At 36.1% G+C, this 21314-nt stretch overlaps 1 protein-coding gene across 1 annotated transcript in view; it reads left to right on the top strand.

The window, feature by feature from the left end:
• LOC121732194 (inactive rhomboid protein 1) overlaps window positions 1-15411 on the top strand; it is a 148075-nt gene extending 132664 nt beyond the window's left edge. The window contains exons 6-12 of the mRNA XM_042121992.1: window positions 7577-7790; window positions 11415-11621; window positions 11879-11899; window positions 12024-12112; window positions 12455-12710; window positions 13392-13646; window positions 14132-15411. Of these exons, the coding sequence (XP_041977926.1) occupies window positions 7577-7790; window positions 11415-11621; window positions 11879-11899; window positions 12024-12112; window positions 12455-12710; window positions 13392-13646; window positions 14132-14563 (1474 nt within the window). The 3' untranslated portion in view covers window positions 14564-15411. The remainder of the gene's footprint in view (window positions 1-7576; window positions 7791-11414; window positions 11622-11878; window positions 11900-12023; window positions 12113-12454; window positions 12711-13391; window positions 13647-14131) is intronic.
• Window positions 15412-21314: the final 5903 nt, after the last annotated feature.

Below are 21314 nucleotides of genomic sequence, written 5' to 3'. Positions count from 1 at the left end.
ATGTACCTTCACAAAACGGAGCAACTAAATAGAAACAAATGATTACGAGTCTTTCCAATCCATAAACTTCTGCTTGACGACAGAAATATATTATTTAGTTCCCTTTGTTCGTTAGGCAAGTTCCTTCGGTTATTTCGTCGTGATCTACAACAAAAACTTCCAATACGGACGAACTAGCACGAAACGAAAATAAATAATAGGATATTTTTTATTTCATTGACTTTATAGGTATACCAAGTTTTTCATGATATTGAATGTATTATAACTGGGCTGGAAATGGGCTACTAACAGGCAATAGTGATTTTCGAGCCTGTTATTATAGCAGCAATTTTTAAAGAAATTAAATTGTTTCTAGAAAATATTATGTCATTAGTCATTAGATACCACCAATCACCATGAATTGAGACAATTTATCGAAAGACAACACATCATTTTTTGGGGGTCTGTCAAAATGTCACTTCTATAATAAGGGCCTTATCACACTGGCGATTAGCGAGCGATTTGAAAGTGACGCGATTGCGCAGCGCTCACGCCGCGATGACGTCACGATTGCGCGGCGTGCAGACCAGCTTGCCTTTTGCGTTTTGGCCACTCAGCAGCAAAATGGATTCTGACGTCACTCCTTAGACGAGTCTACTATATTTTTATATTATATTAATCTGTGTAGAAGAGTGTACAAAATGGCGTCCACGCCACGCCGCGACGACGCACACTAGTCCCAAAGTAAAATAAATGGGACATTAAGAATTTTCGGATCGAAGGTCAACGGATCAGACTGATTTTTTTTTGCAGACAGCTGATCCAATTACAAGTCACTTTTATAGATGTCATTTTTTTCAAATATGCCGTATCTACAGAGATAATATATATATATATATATATATATATATATATATATATATATATATATATATATATATATATATATATATATATATATATATATATATATATATATATATATATATATATTTGTATGGATGAAATCATAATTTTGTCATTTTATTCCAAGATTCAAACGTATTCAAAATAAATTATAATATATTTTTTATCTCTGTAGATACGGCATATTTGAAAAAAACGACATCTATAAAAGTGACTTGTAATTGCATCAGCTGTACACAAAAAAAAATCAGCCTGATCCGTTGACCTTCGATCCGAAAATTCTTAATGTCCCATTTATTTTACTTTGGGACCAGTTTGCGACGCTGCGCTGTCGCGACGTGCACGCCGCGCAATCGCGGCGTGTGCGCTGCGCAGTCGCGTCGCTTTCAAATCGCTCGCTAATCGCCAGTGTGATAAGGCACTAAAGGGTTCCACCACCAAAACAGTAATAAAGTAACAAATATTACTGTGTTTTCTTAAAAGTCAACTTCCTCAACACTGATACATATTTTACAATTTCATTGTATCTTCTTGAAAAGCTCCTTTCAAGATACTGTTTATTTATTAAACCCTTTAGACGCCAATATTTTAGTATCAAATCAAGATTATTTTCTTTAACAGATTTATACCTATAGAACAAAACATAATCAGATCTGAAAGAGACCCATTTAAGTGAGAAAATATCTAAGGATATTTTTCTAAAGCTTTATCCTTTGCAGAAATATTTTCTTAAGCGATTCACTTGACGTTAAAAGTTTTATGAAAGTGGTAGAAATGAATGGAGGATTTTCAAATAGTTCTCTTGTGTAACTAAGTAGTTTAAAAAGAGTTTAAGTATTACATTTTAACGATAATGATCCATAGTTTTCTTTATAACTTAATTATCTTATTTCCGAAATTATCAATCCTAATAATTTCACCTTAATTCATCAAGCCCCATACGCTCACCGTTGAACGAGAATAGAAGAACAATAGAATATCTATTGTGTCTCGTTTTCCCACGATCGACAGGTTAAACGGATCACACTCTATGTATTTCCTATTCACCATCAGGAGACAGACAGACACACTGTAGCATTTATAATATTAGTATGGATAGTAATAGACAATATTTTTATTTTAAACATCAAAACCTGAGCCTAATTTCGTGCGGAACACAAGGTTTTGTCTTATGTAGTTGCGAAACACTTTACATAGGACTTAGTTTGACAGAAAATGTACAGAGTTAATGTCAAAATCTTCATTCATTAAAGTTAAATAAACATTAACTATCTCTGAGTGTAGCCAGTAAATCGAGCGTAACCACGAACTTAAAATAGGTCCCTACAATTTTCAATCGATACAACGCTATATAAATGTCACTAGAATCAAAGCTTTTAAACAAATGCCATTATGAAAGATAATGAAAACCAATACAATGGATCGTTGAAATAAATTTGAGTGAAATTCTCTATTGTAACATGCATTTGATGTTTTAAATCCATTTCCCTTTTTTAAACCTGAAAGAGTTGAAACAAAAACAGTCTGCGGCCCTCGCTGCGCACTCATGGCGCTATCGACCCCGCCATAATTATTTAAAGAGCCTTTACAAAAGTTTCCTTACTGAGTTTCAACTGTTAGTGGAAATGCATCTTTACAGGGATTGAAAAATTGGTACTATATTTTACCCGGAAAATACAACTGTCGCAAAAAACTGTTGTCTTTCACGAATAGGTTGATAAGTTGAATTGGCTTGAATTTATTAAATTTTGATACATTTTAGGTCAAATAATAAACATGTTGTTGCATGGTTGTTCAGCTTCAGGAAAACAACATACTTAGCTAAGCAACATAATAATATGACAAGAAATCGGGCTACGGCCTAGCGCGCACCACGACTTTATGCAGCGCGATTATTTTATCGCAGAAACACAACGTATGAGTTAGTATGACAGTGCGCGCACATGCGAGTAAATAATCGCAGCGATTTTAAAATTGTGATTTGTCACATTTTGCTGCGACTGCTCGCGACGCAATTGTCGCGAAAATAAAATGCAGAATATGAAATTGTGTGGTACCGCGCGCACTGCGATAATAAAATCGCACACTCGGGCCGGCCGGCACTCCATTTGTGTTTCAACTGTCTTCAGATTAATACATATCATCTGTCCCACAATAAACATCGTAGTAGTTTATATTCTGTTTATAAGCTGGGATCGCATTTCGCCATCTAGTATTTTTGTATTCAATATAAGGTCCAATAATTCTCAGTAATCCGTCAAACGTTTAATTTTCATTCTATAATAGCCAAAGAATTTTTTGGGATACATCCGAAGTTCATGGTATTTCTGATAAAAGAAACCTTTGATAATTCTATCCGCTGTAAAAGGATGAGTCCAGTATTGACGAATTTTCTTTTTTTTTCTTCTGATCCTCCGAAGTAGTTAGTTAATAATGATACGTATTTTTTTTTAAATTAGTATTTATCATTAGAAACACAGTTTTGTACAACATAAAATAGTGCGCCATAAACCGGATCAGTTTATCTGGGCACTGGTATCGCACAAAACATACGATTTGCTTTTTTGGATACAAAATTATACTAAACGAAACATAATAACAAAATTAATTAACAAAACAAATTAAGACGAAGTTGTGAAATTAGTAAGTAAATATATGTTATATAAATTAATATAACTTTCGGTGTCAAGAATAGGACATAATAATATTAGGTCTTGAAACCTTCTAATTAAAGACAAGCAACTTGTACGAAATCCATGGTGAAAGTGAGCAAAGATCACTATTTATTTATCGCAGAGCGCGCACCGTATTCTCTGCGATTTTTTACAGCACGATTTTGAAATCGTGTCGCAAAAATTAAAATCGTGGTGCGCGCTAGGCCTAAATAAAACGCCAATTTTTTAATCCCTGCAAAGATGCAATTCCACAAACAGTCGAAACACAGCAAGGAAACCTTGTAAAGGAAAGAGCCTTTACAAGGTTTCCTTGCTGTGTTTCGACTGTTTGTGGAACTGCATCTTTGCAGGGACTAAAAAATTGGCGTTTTATTTAGCCCGATTTCTTGTCATATTATTATGTTGCTTAGCTAAGTATGTTGTTTTCCTGAAGCTGAAATTACATTTCTTAATACGAAATATAAAGAAGTCAAACGGTAAATATAGCGATTAATACAGATGTAAATAATCGGCCAAGTGCGAGTCAGACTCGCGCAAGAAGAGTTCCGTACCGTTATAGAGCAAAATTAGGACAAAAATTGTGTTTTTTGGACGGGAGCCCCCTTATTTTTTATTTTACTTTTATATCCCTAAAAAGGCTTTATTTTGTCGTCATAAGTAATTTGAATATGAAGTTTAGTACAGTTCCTATATAAATTATAATTTATTTCTATTAAATTCGTGTAAAATTGTACCGGATAATACTAACTTGACTTTTATATTAACTTATTATGACTGTATTCTAGCACGAGCTGAACTTCTGTAGTCTTGTTAAGAGTTTTTACTAGTATTCAAAGCTGGAAACTTCATAACAACGCGGATATTAGTTTGAGCATTAACAACTTTATTCCGTATAGTAAAATTATTGGTGCTCAAAGGAAATTTAGATATTGCGTTTCTTTGAACTTCGTCAGGAATCATTTATCATTATTATTTTCGTGTTTTGAGATAAAAGATTAAGTTAATCTCTATGGATTGAATACGTTTTGAGATTGGTAAGCTTTTACAATAATGATTCAACATTTATTTACTTTTCACTTCAAACTCGATCGTTGGAATCGCAGAGATACATTTTAAATTGTTATACGACAGCCGAGTGCCACTTGGGGATTGATGGGTTAAACCAGTTTTGATGGTTTTGTTTCATATTTTAAACAATATTAAAAGAAAATTTAAGATACTCCTACGTCATTACACTCAAACCTAGGTCCGTAGCGTAACGTATATTACGTTATAATATCTACGTCAACTCGACACACCTACTGCTCCCTAGGACCTCTCAGATAGTAATGGAAACACACCACAGAAAAAGAAGTATACAAAACATGTTTAATGGTGGCTAGCTCCCTCAAGCACGAGTTTAAATGGCAGAATGAGGAGTGGTTAAAACATACAATAATATTATGTGAGTGCTTGAAAAGGTCTTATACTTATGTACGTAAGTATACTTAACACTAAAGAAGCCAAGATAAATAAATAGGCACAGTTTACTACACCTAAGTTACAACAACAATACAACTAATTACAGAAGAATAAAATTACACAATACAAAAAGGTCAAGGTATTACATTTACATTTTTGCTCATTATAAGTAGAATGTATGAAACATAACTCATTCGCGGCGGCTATATATCACGGCTTCGCTGGCCACATTTTAAACCTCATAATGGTTTTTTTATATTAATACCCTGTGGACACGATATTAACGGGTATATTGCAATGACCTTTTGGGAACTACGAGTAAGGTCGCGTCCTCACGAAAGCTTTCTGTGCATAATATCAAGTGACCTACACCTAAGGATCGGAAAGACAATGAGGGCAGGGCCTATGTAACAATGGACCGACGAATTAGATGCAAAGATAATATAAAATCATAAAGGATAGTATATACGGGCTGTGTTTAGCGGGGCGATTCATAATTTTCGTTGAAATCGGATTTGGAAACTTATAGCGATGTCATTGGTCAATGCTTAGCACGGCGGGCGTTTATTGGCTGTTGCGAAGAAAAGTTTAATCGAGACGCATTTCGCATTTCCCGAAAAATTTACGTAGTGTGCACAGGCATAAAGTTTAACGAATCACAGCATGGTTGCCATCCCGAAGAAGCTTGTCATAATATATTTATCCATTGGCATTCCAAATAAACCGCATTTACGATTTTAGATTGCCAACACAGCTTGTCTATAGCCAGCTCAACACAACATAATTAAAAGCCTGATTTTAATTTCCATCACTAAAAACAAATGTACAATCCCAACCTTTTGCAGGGGTTACGGTAATTTTGACCTACTTCGTGGGGTCAAACTTTTAAGGTCGCATGTCATAGTTATATTAAAGTGAAATAAATTCCAAAACCCAAAATATTATTTAGCAACTAATTTTCTCCCGCAGGGCACCGAATATGGGACGGACAAACAAATTTTAATGCATTTTAATTATGTTTTAGAGTGCCTAACGTCTGTTTTAGTATTTAACGACTCGACGTTGAATTTTTAATGTTAGGTCCAACGAGTTTAATTAAAAATATACTCTGAATTAGATATTTTGTTCTTAATTTTAATACCATTATTTATGTTTGTTATATATTCAGTACGAGCTTTTGCCCGCGGCTTCGCTCGCGTTAAATAATACTTCTTGTATTATTATATACAAACTTTCATCCCCTATTTTAACCCCTTGGGGTTTGAATTTATCAAAATAATTTTTTAGCGGATGACTAACATGTACCTGCATGCAAAATTTCAGCCCGATCCGTCCAGTGGTTTGCGCAGAATTTCGGTTTTAATAAAGAATTAAGCTCTTGTGAATCAAATAGGAGTTTTGTATGAAACTGAATGCAGCATAATTTCTGCCGGCCGACATTCTGCGACTCGCAACTCACAAATTACGCTCGTTTGTTTGGCTTCAGCCTTAGGCTGGATTAATATGCGTCCGCCAAACCGCGCGTTTGGGGGGACCCATGTAAATTCTGCCTAAAAATCATAAAGATTTAATAAAACAAATGAAAAAGCTGTATTTACCGGTACTCAGACAGGGCATAGATGTGTGTTTCAATTTTCAAAGCTCATTGATGTAAGATTTGTAACTAAATTTTGTTCCCAATAAATATCTGTTCTATAAATAATTTTAATATCACCTTGTGCCCATTTCTATCGAAGCCCCATTCAATAAATAATTATGTAATCAGCACTACGCCCACTCAAAATCGACGGCCGATTTCTGCGAAAAATTAAGCGCTAGCGTCAATATTAATCAAAGTCTTTGTAAGTCATCTAAATTATCTGACCTACAAAAATCTGTAGGTGGCATTATAATGAAACTAGCGACGTTATATATAATAAAACTAGGGAAAAGTGCTTTTGAAGTCTTGAATAAGATTCAAAAGTGATTATAATGTAATTTTAAAGTGTATTATAACTTACTATTAAGATTTGGTAAGACTTGTATTTGAAATGTTATTGATTATTTGTATTGTACATATTTTACTGTTTTACCAAATAAAGTTTCTTTCTTTCTTTCTTTCTTTCTTTCTACTATAGTACTTAGGGAAGCGGCATTATGCATACTTATTAAACGATAAATAATATCTAGCCCAATTTGGCCATATAGACGCTGTCTATACAGCGTGTATGTAAGCTTCTATAAGCTTACATACACCCTTATAGTAATATAAAGTATGGATGGGATGTTTTTAATTATACAGTCAAAATTTAACTACCTTCTACTAAATTCTTAACTTCGCAATAAGGGTTGTGCATGGATATATTATCATTTGCCATGAGGGACGGTAGGCTTTCGCGTCAAATGTCGTGTCAGACAGACACAATATGACAGCTATATCGTGACACGTGGAAGCTAATTTGTGACATATAACAGCTGTTTGACACGACAATTGACACGATAGACTCTACGTAGCCTCAAATGTCCCTCATAAGTATTCAACGCAACAACTAAGAACCTCACAATTTCCATTCCAGGCGTTCACTTCGCAAGTCGGTGACGCACCAGGAGGACGTGGCGCGGCAGCTGGACGAGCTGACGGACTACCGGCCGTACTTCACGTGGTGGGTCAGCACGGTGCAGACGCTGGTGCTGCTGCTGTCACTCCTCTGCTACGGCTTCGGTCCGGTCGGCTTCGGGCGGCATACGCACTCCGGACAAGTCCTAGTGAAAAGCCTTAGTTTACAGCAGGTGAGTTTTGATGGGTTTTTTATACAAGGTGATATATATTTTAGGGTCTGTCTGTATTCCTTATATAGAGTTCACTGTGAAAGTAGCAGCGCTGAAAGAGCTAAATATTTTTTATGATTTGTATGTGTAAGCGCCCGTGCGTCATGAGTTTTTCTACACAAAGATTAACTTAGATTACCCATAAATACTCATAAGTATTATCACTTAGTCTTGTTACACCCTGTATAAGAGGGAAAACGAGCAAACGGGTCACCTGATGCAACGAAACTACCGTTGCCCATGGACACTCGCAACATCAGAAGAGCTGCAGATGCGTTGCCGACGTTCTAAGACGGAATAAGCTCTCTTTTCGAAGGTTTGCTGGTCGTATTGGTCTGGAAATACTGCCAGAAATAGCGCCACTTACTTCTCGGACTTGTATTGGAATTAGGTGTTTTGGGTGGACAGAATGCAAGGGATTTGTAACATGGAGAGGGGCGTAGACAGCGTCATGGAGGCAATCAAATTTGTTCAACAGCAACGCAAAAAGAGGCTTTATAAGTCATATTGTACAATCTATATGCAACTTGATGACGCCCGCAACTCTGTTGCGCCAAAATTCGTTTATCGCGTGGGAACCGTACATTTTTCCGGGATAAAAAGTATCCTATGTCCTTTCCTGGGTTTCAAAGTATCTCCATGCCAAATTTCAGCAAAATCGGTTCAGTGGTTTGAGCGTGAAGAGGTAACAGACATACAGACAGACAGACGGATAGACAGACAGACAGACACTTTCGCATTTATAATATTAGTATGGATTATAACTTGGAAGTACAATATCAAAAGTGATGAACAATGCCTCCGTACTGTCAATCACTTGCTGAATATGACGCCAACGAAGTTTAAACTAGACGTGAACAGACCATAGCGATGAATAGCGATGATCTTATTGGTATTAGCTTCACGACTGGAATAAAGCACTTAACAAATTCCAGACTTAAATTCCTTTTGGGTAACACAAACGTAGTTCTACGTAACAATCTTAAAACGCATTAGACGAAACCAGCCCACTCGTCTTTCCAAAAATATTTTAAAGTTACTTGTCTGCCCTATCAATATCAAGCAGAAAAATAGATTATAAAATATTATCTCTAGGCTAGATAAAGGATAAAGTTCATTTAAATACTAAATGTGGGCCGAAACGATATTTGCGCCAAGAATTTGCTTATCACTGTACCCTTTTTAAAGGAGGAGGTTATTTATGTTCTTCAAAAAACTATATCGTCACTATCGTCGCAATATCTTCCTTCCAAATTTCATCAGAACCAGATCGGCCTTTTATGTGCAGCAGACAAGACAGACACTTCTTATAATTTATTAGTACCTAAAATATATTTTTGAAAATTAATCTGGTGTAATCCAAAACCTTGGCTTTTAAAACAGGAAAAGAAATATCCCGAAAAAGCTATGTCCACACTATTCAATTTCATCTTCAATTTTCGTCATCATTTTTTTATTCAACATTCGTTTGGCATATTCAATAATTGAATGCGTCAAAATCCACCCGCGTTGGAAATAAAAGTGTCATAGCGTCGCGGGCATGGCATGCCGCATGCCTCACGTGCGACGTTGACTGCGCTATAACGCATGCCCTTGATGAACAAAAAAAGGCACAGTGTGGACAAAGCTAATAGCCGACATCGCTTCCTGAAAGAGGATAATCATTAAATTCATAAAAATAAAGCTAATTCGCGTTGACACAACAAAAAATGTCGGTTTTCCCATAGACTTTGAGTAACATAATTTACTTTTCACTTTAACTACGCAAAGCTTTTAGCCGGGCACATTACAGGCGATTTATGGGAGAGAGCATCGCGCAAGATGTTTTCCCCATTTTTTTACACAATCGTCTATTTTGCGGTTCTTTATGAATATAAAAGGCGCGTTTAGCTTTTTTCATTATGTTCGTATTGCATATTTAGATTTTTGTGGAGATATCTTGTAAGTTTTCTTTAGCTTTCTCTCGTTTCGCTGAATAAATTGGTTCTTCTAAGTTTATAAGGTTCTAACCTTAAATATATTATTCAGTGAAGATTATCTAAAATTATGCTAAATAGATATTTTACCTTTTTCCATTTTTCTGAAATTATTTTTCTATACTAGAAAGTTCCTGATAAGATCAGAGATCAGAAGAAGATTTCTGATGCTAAAGCCATCGTTTTCTTAAAGACTATCAATTTGAAATTAAATTGATCGATTTAAAGTCAATTCAAATAAATAAAACAGACGCTCAAGTTGTATAATTTGTCTGGCATCATAACCTGAAGAAAGAAAGCGTCACAGACATTTGGGACATGTGTAATTAGCAATTAACGTATCATACAAAGGCGGAGCTTGACACGGTAAAGTAAGAGTATTAATGAGCGAGCGAATCTGGGTCACAAGGCCTTTGTGAACTTCCCTTTGTCTAGTTTTTGTCGCTTATGATGTCATCTTTGACGCCGTTGACCACAAGGGACAAGCATTACTCATGCTTTTCGGTTATATTTTTTTTATTTTTTGCGAGTTGTAATGAACATTCCTTTTTGGGGTTAAGTCTCGGTATAGGTGTATTAATTACTAGACGACGCCCGCAACACCGGTGCATCAAAATTCGGTTATCGCGCGGGAACCGTACATTTTTCCGGGATAAAAATTTGTATGTCCTTTTTCGGGACTCAAAGTTTCTCCATGCCAAAGGAGTATGTTTTAAAATGTATGGAGTCTGGTCCAAATTTCCACCACTAACGAAACCTATACAGTAAAATTGTCAACTAAATACTAAATCATTATAACCAGACCGCAATCGAAAATACCCTGTCACTTATCAGTGAAAAGTTATGGCTGAATGAAAATTCGTATTTTTTACCATTTTGTATGAAAAATATTGTAGATGTAATAAAAATGTATTGAGTTTGATGTAAATGTCCACAACCAATAACACTTACGTAATGGTCTGCTAAGTACGGAATCATTATAACTGGACCTAAAAATATAATGTAAGTAAAGAAGTTATGACGGAATGAAAAAGTTTTCTACCATTTTATTCCTATGATGCACTTTTTAACTACTCAATCTATGTTATGTCGTATCACTTGGCATTTCCTATTAGATTTTTACTGAAATAGATGAATATCAATATCAATATTTTCAGTCAAAAAATATTTTTTAAATGGTCATAACTTTTTACTGACAGCTTATTTTTAATTTGTTTTATAATGAAAGTTACTCTATATTTATATATATGTCAATATGGGTCTCGTTAGCGGTGGAAATTTGGACCACTATATTCATTATTCATTCTCCTTTCCGCAAAATTGGTTCAGCGGTTTGGGCGTAAAGAGGTAACAGACAGACATACACACTTTCGCATTTATAATATTGGTATGGCAATTCTCGGGAATGTCTCGACGTCTTTAGCTGTAATATTTTCTCATTTCTTTTTGTGAATAACCTTGATAAAGATCGGGAGCTTTGGCTCGTCTCCTGGGCACGGTAGGAACGTGTAACGGGCTTAAGCTCGAAAAAGTAGTCCCAGTTGACTAACCTGAGTTTTTATTGAATCCGTAATTGATCACTAAGGGAGTTCGTATGCGTTCATTTCAGGTGGAATGGGAGGAGCCTGCATCGTTCTGGTTAGGTCCACGAGCAGCAGATCTTATACATTTAGGAGCGAAATTTGCGCCTTGTATGAGGCGAGACGCGAGGATAGCGAGGGCAATAGCTGCATCAGCAAGAAGAGAAAGAGATACGGCATGCTGCATACGAAACGACGATTCGGGCTGTGTGCAATCGTCTAAAGCAGATTGTTCGGTAAGATGAAGTCTTGTATGAATTAACGAAAAATTTTGTAGTGATATTGAGATAACCAAAGATCCAGAAGATAGTGTAGTTTCAGAAATAACATTTCTATATTTTGATTCGACAAAATTGTTAAGTCCTCAATTTAATGCCCTAATGTAGGTATTCATTAAATATTATAATAATATTTTGTGACCTATTGTATGTAATCAGCTTTGTACCTACTTTGTCTTAAATTAAAATATTTGTTTCTTCTTGTGCTACCAAAGATACGAGGATTGATTCCAAAGGTAAGTTTATAAATTGATTAAAATTATTTGTGAGATTGCAAGAAAGATAAATTGAATCGTCCTTTTAAAAGTAGTAAATCATTTAAATGGCATGTTAATTAAATAATTAACATTTTATTTTCAGAATACAATATCAACGTGGAAGAAATGGTCATCGGGAGAATCGGGTCCAGGGGGTCGAATATCTGGCTCGGTCTGTGGTTTGGATCCAAAGTAAGTACTATTCCCTAATTATTTCTAGTTTATATAAAAAATAACACATATACGGTCGAATTGAGAAACTTTTTCCTTTGTTAGAAGTCAGTTAAATGGAATTGAACTTTTAATAGATAATCCAACTCTTCGACTGTGACTAATGAATACATGTATGGAAAAAATATTATAAGAAAAATCGTAATTGGTCCAGTATTGGGTTTCACTACAATATTAATATTATGTTCTTCAGGCTCATTGGTAACATCAGAATGTTTAGCTGTAGGCTTAACATGAAAAGTGTGTCACTAATATCGATTGTGTGAGCTGTGAAAAATATAGATTTTTAAATTCTTTTTTCAGGTTCTGCGAAGCACCTCGTTCGATAGCTCCACACGAATGGCCTGACGATATAACGAAATGGCCGATATGTCGGAAATCTGTGATAGACGGTTCTGCGGCGGCCGGTAGGGCTGGCCATGCAGCGGAACACATGGCCTGTGAAGTGATAGGCCACCCTTGCTGTATAGGAGTGCACGGACAGTGTGTCATCACTACGAGAGAGCACTGTGACTTTGTTAAGGGTTATTTTCATGAAGAGGCTTCTTTATGTTCACAAGTGAGTATACCAGTGGTTCCCAAACTTATTTTGTTGCCCTCTTTGAGAACAAAATATTATGTTTTACCACCCCCAATTGTTTCAATTTAAAATGCATCCGGATAAAATCGCAAGCCTCTACACAACGCCCCCATTTTTTCTGGGTCCCACACCGCCCCCTTTAGACCTTCAGCGCCCACAAGGTGGCGTTATAGCCCACTTTGGGAAAGGCTGGAATATACCAAGCTAATAAAATTTCATCTAATTCATTCATTTTTTTATCTTCATTCATTGTCTTTAGCTACCTTCAAGTACGCTGACTGAAAATATATAAGCGCAAATTGCGGAGAGACTTAAGTTGGTTGACTGGTAGAAAATGGCCTATGGTATTAAGTCTGCCATTGTACTATCAGAGAAGTTGATTCCTAGGCAGCTGGGGGACCTACGTAGTTTGGTCGCGTTACGTCGAACCTAGGTTTGACGTAACGCGGCTAGCCGGCTAGCCGACAGATCACAATTAACAATGAATTGACATGATCCGACCAAATGACGTTGGTAATTGGTATGTCAACTGCCTAGGAATCAATTTCCTCGATGGTACATTGTGTATAATGTTAAATAAATAATATATTTGATATTGTCAAGATTACCACACTTGTATTATATATTTTAAACTTTAATGTTGACAATAATGTGTTTCAGGTTTCTTGCTTAGATGACGTATGTGGAATGCTGCCTTTTATGAGACGCAGACGTCCAGACCAACTGTATAGAGCTTGGACGTCATTGTTTGTACACGCGGGACTTCTACACCTAGCAGCGACGCTAGCCTTGCAGTGGCTTTTCATGAGGGATTTGGAGAAAATGGCTGGACCCGTCAGAATGGCTGTTATTTATTTAGGAAGTGGTGTCGCTGGGAACATGGCATCAGCCATTTTCGAGCCTTATAGAGCAGAGGTAAAATATTTTACTTGCTATTATGTAACTATTTAGATATCTATTGCATGGGGGTTTTTGAATTACTAATTGTGAGTATTCGGCATCATTAGATCCAACTTTTATCCAAGCGGTTTATTGACTTTTATGCTTACTGTTGATGTCAAATCAATGCCTAATCATAAAGTTAATATACCTAGCGGAATAGAGCAACAATCTCGAGCTGTCAAACGAAACCGAAATTGGTTTCATCTGTGTGTAAAAATATGTGTACGTATACACTTACACAAGCATGATTGAACATGATCTCTATGAGATTAAATTGTCAACGTGCGTCACGTGCCGACTGGACGTCAAAAAAAGAGTGTTGCTGTCATGAATCACACGTCTCTTTTTACCACGCAGTGTTACTGATAGTGACATTTCTCTTGCTCAGGACTTTGTTTCTCTATTCCGCTAGGAATATTAAGTCTATGTGCCTAATATTGAAACGTTTGCATTTCCAGGTGGGTCCGGCCGGTTCACACTTTGGTCTGCTGGCATGTCTCATAGTGGAGGTGATCGGAGCGTGGCCTCTTCTGAAGCATCCCCGTCGTGCGCTCTTGAAACTAATAGGACTCGCGTTCGCTCTCTTTCTCCTCGGGCTGCTGCCTTGGATTGACAATTTCGCTCACGTATTCGGTTTTGTGTTCGGATTTTTACTGTCGTACGGTTTGCTACCGTTCATCACGTTCGGACCTTACGAGAGACGGAGGAAGATCGTTCTGGTGTGGGTGTGTCTAGTGTCAGCCGCCGGGATGTTGTGTGCGTTGATCGCGCTGTTCTACGCCGCGCCCGCGTACGAGTGTACGGCGTGCGCGTACTTCACGTGTCTCCCGTTCGCGCCGGACATGTGCGCGTCGCAGGACGTGCGCGTGCGGCAGATGGACGGCGTATGACGGCGCGCGGCCCGGGCGCCCCCGCCGCCGCCGCCCCCCTGCCCCGCGCTCCTCACGCGCCCCCCGCCTCGTCGAACCTGCCGAAGTGCACAACAATAATATCATCCAAGTAAAATTGTAACCTGGACATGCCTTTGAACGTTATAGATAGGTATCCGGCTTAGATTTATTCTTATGGATTTAAAACTTGTAGCTCCCGTTCGTTTGTAAATTAAATGAAGCACTGTTTACGTCCAGGGCTATGAGTTGGTGTTCCGTTCTTAGCATCCGACTACAGATATGAATAATTAATTTCGCTTAAGTAATATGACATCTCTATGCACTTATCGCTTTGAAACCATTAGGGCCTGTTTCAACACTTCCAGATCAAGTGCCGGATAGGCTATCCACAACTTTTGTGACAGATTTTCCATACTCTATCTGTCAAGTTAGGTGGTGGATAGGCTATCTAGCATTTATCAGGGAGTGGTGAAAAAGGTCCTAAGTCAGAGTTTAAAATAAACTCAGCGATACATTTTTTCAATATCATCAATGGCATTTCAGCGAGAGTGGCTTTTGTGGGAGAGTGACTGTTTTGTTGATTATTCTTAGAATAGGAAATGTTATCACCTGCTGTAATATTTCAACTTCACTGCCATTAAAATATTATGTATTTGTAAACAGTATTGCCTTAATTTTTGCATCATGAAGACAAGCAATAATAAAGCTATCAAATGAGATATATTCTAACGTCGCGAGAGCCCACAGAAAGATTACAATTATTTTTATTCGATTTCAAAGGAAGAGAAGGTTTATTTGATCTGTTTGATTTGTTTATTTGATGAAAATCTGAGTTTTATCAAATATCAACATAATATTTACTATTTGTGTTTTTTTTTCAAGATCGATAACACTATCAAGTCACTTATAAGATCTTTCTATTGATACAATTATACTGTGTGGAGCTATAAAAATATTGCCCAACGCTATTCGCTTCAAAAATCTAAAGCCAAATAAATAATTGTGATACATTAAATAACCAATTCCTAGTGCGTGAAATTAGACTAGAGTTGTATCAAAACAGGACCCTAAACAGATTCATCTATAGGACACTAAAATGTGAATGTAAGTTCTCCTATTCTCTTCACTCACTAGAACATCAGGGTGATGCAAGTACGTTGGTGGCACCATTGTTGTCTAAATATGAAGGGGATTAAGATAAATCTCGGTTCAGTAGGCCTACTACGAAACAATTTTGAGACTCAAACAATCGGACGAGAATGCCGCGTCCTGCTATTACAACGTCATTTCACGTTTGTTACAGTAGGACGCGACATTTTCGTACGATTGTTTGAGTCTCAAAACGGTTTCGTGATACGGCTCCTGTTTACGAAGAGTTTATTTTTTTTTATTTCTCCTGTTTACAAAGAATTTAAATTCTTTGAAATTCTTGTATGAAGTTCACATTTGGTGTCATTTCGTAAACAGAACTTATTTCCACGATTATAAATGGTCGCTGTTAAGCATTAGTGTTTTTTTTGTCGTTAAATTTTGAATGCAGTCTTGTTCTAAATCATCTAAAGAACATAACTGCATTCATAACTCAATACGTAATTTTTGTGTGGGTTAGTACACGAATGCTTAACAGCGTCCATTAATAATATTTTAAATTTTACCACTTTTGTTGTCTACTAGTATTGGAACCAATTTGTCAGTGGGTATTTTGTAATTAAAAAATCTGGTAAAGCCACCATGCTGTTCTAGTGAGACACTCTCTCATCTCTAAACAATGTAAACCATTGTTGTTAATAGAAAGTCGCTTTCCTTTAATCAAGTTACTCTTTTCAATTCAAGGGTCTGTTTCTTAATAATTACGAACTTTAAAAAATGTAATGATTGACAATGTGTATATTTTGTAAAATATTCATTATCTTAAGTACGTTGTATTTATACTATGCATTACAATATGTCCATTACGGTTATGTAGGTATAACTTTTTACCACTGTCTTTGAAAATGTTGAAGTGCTACTTTTATCAACTTTAATTTTCTTGTTCTCAATAGGAATATTCTTATTCAGTACGTTCATTGTTTTCATCTTTAAGTCTAAGCATATACCGTAATGTGGCGTTATATACAAAATTTTAGTATATTACTAAATAATGTAAATAGCGAGTAAATACTAGTTATTCTCATGTATTTATAATTTTCACGGATTCTGTCTTATCTTAAGGATCACTTTGATGACTTTTGGTTACGTCAATTTATATCTTATAGTTACGGAATGAAGTCTGTGTAGGTTTTAAAGTTAATTTATAAAGTATGCTAGTACGTATTTCTAATATTTAATTAAGTTTGTTTTATGGTTGTAGGGAATGGAGCAATCTCATGGAATGATCACGATCTTCTAAAAGAAAAGGCGATCATACGGTGTTTATGTTTTTCTCTTTTCCGTAGGAGCCATAATCATTATTCTATTGTTGAATCTGCGTGAAAGAGAAAGAACGATCGTTATGTCTCTTTTTAGAGAGTGATCATCATGAGGGTTGGTCGCTCAGTATATGTTAATGGGTTTTATGTAAAGCTTGAGATCAAAGGTTAATGTGTGCAGATGTTAAGTAATAACGTGATCTTTACGAATTTATTGGTAAACTAGTCAGTTGCATTTTATTAGTCGCACCGGACTTCATTTATGTTGTTGCACATAATCCAACCTTTTTATACAAATTAGATGTAATCATTGTAAAAATATGACTAAGCTTTTGGTCTTTGGGTTGTAAAATTTTTCGTTTGCAGATATTTTGAATACGAGCATATTAAGTTCATACGGAATTGTGAAACGTCACAGTAACCTTAATTATCTGTTTTCATAAATATTTTAAAGAATTTTTTATGTTTTTTTTTAATTACTTTTTTCATTGAATCATCTTTCGAAAGTTTTCAATTTTCTTCTTCGTTTTCACCATAAGCATAATTTTGATTATTTACCGCTGTATGGCAAATAACAATAACTTATTATGATTAGATTAAGAGCATCTGTGCGTTGTTCAAGCTTAGTTTATTTATAACTTTCAACTTAAGCACAAATTTCTGTACGTCATACTTAATATTTAATTGTAAATAGATTATTTGTACTCATTTTTAACCTGTTAGAATAGGCCACGATCATAATTTATAGGGACCTTAGCAATATATTTAAATTTAGCATTTATACATCTTTGAATTTAGTTACACAATGCGTCTTATCATAATAATATTTGAATATTTTATCTGGAATCGCATCTGTAACTAATGTCGTATCACACATTAATATTATTTCATTTTATTCAACCGAGTGTGTATCGTATGTTTTGGAGTTTGGGCTGTTTTCATTTGCCAAAAATGTATTTAGCTAAGATAATGTAAAATTCAAAGTGCCACAATTGTTTCGTAATTTAATGTTAAAGGCTTTCGTTTCTTCTGTATGCGGCTATGCTTGGCGCACACTGGCGATATTTTTGTGGTCGTTCGTTTTCCAAATTGAATATTTTAGGAGCGTTCCACAGTGTGGGCTAAGCATTACTCTACACGTGAATGCACAATTACCAATATAAATGTATTTTTTATACTTTAAACGAAGTGTGTGCGAGTGAAGTGTAAAGTGTGAATATCCGTATTATATTATTATATCGGCGAAGTTATTCGAAGTGCCCTTGTGGTCGGAGGCCCGGCGGACTGTTTCAAAATTTAACTTTAAGAAACTTAACATTGTACATTGTGAACATACAAGTAATTGATATTTATGTATAAGGTGGTAAAGTAATCTTATTGTAAACTAGCATTATTCAAACAAGAAACCTTATTATCATAATATTTTAGTGTTTCATTTAACGAATCTTACTCCCAAGCAAGGCAAGTTACAGTTAATAGCTAAATACCCCGCAAAGGGGTCATATTATAATATTTAACTATTTACTGTAATAAGTATTTCGTTTAAAAATGCCTTTATTAAGCCAGTTAGACCGTTAGAAAGTGAAAGATAAATGATTTTAATATCCACAACAACGTATGCACTCAGTTCCTGACTTCATGTTCAGGCACTAAAATAATTTTGATGAAAGGTTGATGAAATTAACCTTTAACATTTGTTCAGCGTCGTGGTGAGAACTTTGAAGATAGTTTATAACACAAAAAATATAATTACGATTTTCGCGCGATAAACGTATTGCTACAATATATTATTAATTATAATATAACTAATATTATAAAGTGGCATTGAAAACGATAACTAAAGCGTATGACAAAAGTAGCTCGCCAATCGATTTTCTATAAGAAATGGTATAAGTAATAATAATATTATTATTATTTTCAGTAATGGAAATTGTGAATTGGTCACCACATTTTGATTATTCGATTAAATAAATAAAAAAACTATAGGCACTTGAATCTGACTGAAAAATAATGAGCTATAGCCTAGATATTAGGTATAGCACTAAAATGGCACTAATGATCTAGGATGTGATAAACAAAACACAATAAGATTTCATAACTTAATTTTTTTCTTATCTGTCCGACAAAAATTGCAGATAAGATGAAGCAGTAACAAACTGTCGCCTGAAGTGTAAGTTTTTTAAAAATAAAACACTGTTAGCAGGGCCGAGCCGTCGTTATGTGCGAAGTCAGAAGTTGTACGGCGCACACAGGCGCCAAGATAATAGGGGCGCCCCGTCGAAGCCAATTTTGGTCATAACAAAATATAACTGTAAGAAATAAAATTAATTTGAATAATTCGAGAAAAAAAAAACGCTTTAAGAATTTGCACACAGACGCTGTGGGGGTTTGGCGCGGCCCTGACCGTAAGTATTAGAGAAGATGATTCTGCAGATGGCGGACCTACGTAATTTACATCAAACCCAACCGACAGATGACGGCTAATCTGGAATTTACATAATCCGACCAAATGACGTAGGTCCATCATTTGCCTATGAATCAATATTTCGATGATACGTTCTGTGTAGAACGGAACTCGAATAATAATTTTATAATTGAACCTTCGGGTAGTTATGAGTTCACTAAGTTGGACATCTGTCACCTCAGTCCAAGTCCACCTCAGCCGCTGGAAAGCAACCGAAATGTCGGGGATAAAAAAGTGATCTGCAGAATCCATAAGTATTTGTCCGTAAGTATCGATGTCATAAAATTCAAACGCCAGTGAATTATTGTTAATGCAATGTATGTAAAGGCAAGACCGCGCTAATAAAGCGATATGACACGACGCGGCACTTCACGTTTCACCGAACTGAGGGCCTAGACAAGTGGCAAGCGATTATTGTAAACGCCAACGCCACAAAATGTATGGGATTTGACATTAGTATTCGCTAGCGAAGCGATGACTTCTGTCAAATCGCATACATTTTGTTAGCGTTTACGATAATCGCTTGCCAGTTGCCACTCGTCTACTAGAGCACAGTATAGCAATATGACATATCCCGACAGTAGTGAAACGAATGTACTTGCGCAGAGCAACGGAGGGGTACCCGCGGGGAAGTGGGTGGGGCGGGCCCGCGTACACAAACTCGCGGCGTTTGTATACCTGTCCCCACAGGGGTGACGTTGGCGCGTTGTCTACGAATTTTGTGTTGTAAAACGATAACTTATCTTATAAAAAATGGGATATTATAATAAATGTTCAGTGTACGGATGTAAATCTGATTCAAAAAACAAAAAGGATTTAAATTTTCATAAATATCGGCTCACAGTTTACACTAATATTGTGTTGGCCTTGGCGGAATTTATTTGCATCTCTGTTTTATTGATTAGTTATTGGATATTTTATATATTCGAAATTTCGAATGCGTCTTCATTGTTAATCCTTCGATCGTGATTCGTGGATCCTTGGAAATCTATTGTTATTCTATTGTGTCTCCCTCACCGGTGAGCTTATGGGGCTTGATGGGTTAATTACATTTTTAAATAGAGAACTAAAATCATTTATAAATAAAGTTTCACGTAAATATCTGGCAGTACGAAATAATATGTAAATAATAAATATAACACGCTGATTAAACAGATTAAATGATAACATTTGCATTACAAGCACAATTTTTATTTTTATTTTGTTTCCCGTTCAGTGGCAACCCTGGCATATCTGCTCGGTACCTGTCATCGGTGGCAGCATCGTGCGACATCAAAGGCGTTTCGTTACTGTAGGGACTAATATTGCTATACTGTGACTAGGGGCCCTAGAAGACGAGTGGCAACTGGCAAACGTGAATCTGATGTTTTACAAACGTCAGCCCTAGTCTATGGCTGACGTTTGTAAAACATCAGATTCTCGTTTATAAAACGTCAGTTCTGTGGAACGTGAAGTATCGCGTCGCTGCCGCTGAGTATCGCGTAGTGCGGTTAATTCTTCTTTTGCTAACTATAATACATGAAGACACTAACACTCGACAGAAATGTCGAGTGTTAGTGTCTTGGCATGCATGGTCACCCTGCAGTTTCAGTAGAGAGACGATATGGCTAAACGTGGGCCGCCTTATTGAAGAACGTATCGTAATAACAATCCGGCTAATCGTTGAACCGTCGCATTACAAAACGGCCCTGTTTTTGATAATAGCCGAAATGTAAATCAGCGGATTATACAATCCGCCTGTGACATATCCTTGAGCAAAGCCTGTTTACATCTCGCGAAAAAGAATGAGTTGAGTGCAGTTTTATCATTATCTAAAATTATCTAAGCACGTTCTTATCTGACATTTTAAACTCATGTGAAGTAGCTTGCTTACGTATGA

This window comes from Aricia agestis, chromosome 12 (genome assembly GCF_905147365.1).
Source record: "Aricia agestis chromosome 12, ilAriAges1.1, whole genome shotgun sequence".
In the NCBI taxonomy this organism is placed as follows: domain Eukaryota; kingdom Metazoa; phylum Arthropoda; class Insecta; order Lepidoptera; family Lycaenidae; genus Aricia; species Aricia agestis.
Note: the sequence above shows the minus strand (reverse complement) of the source record. Positions and strands in the feature narration are given on the sequence as shown.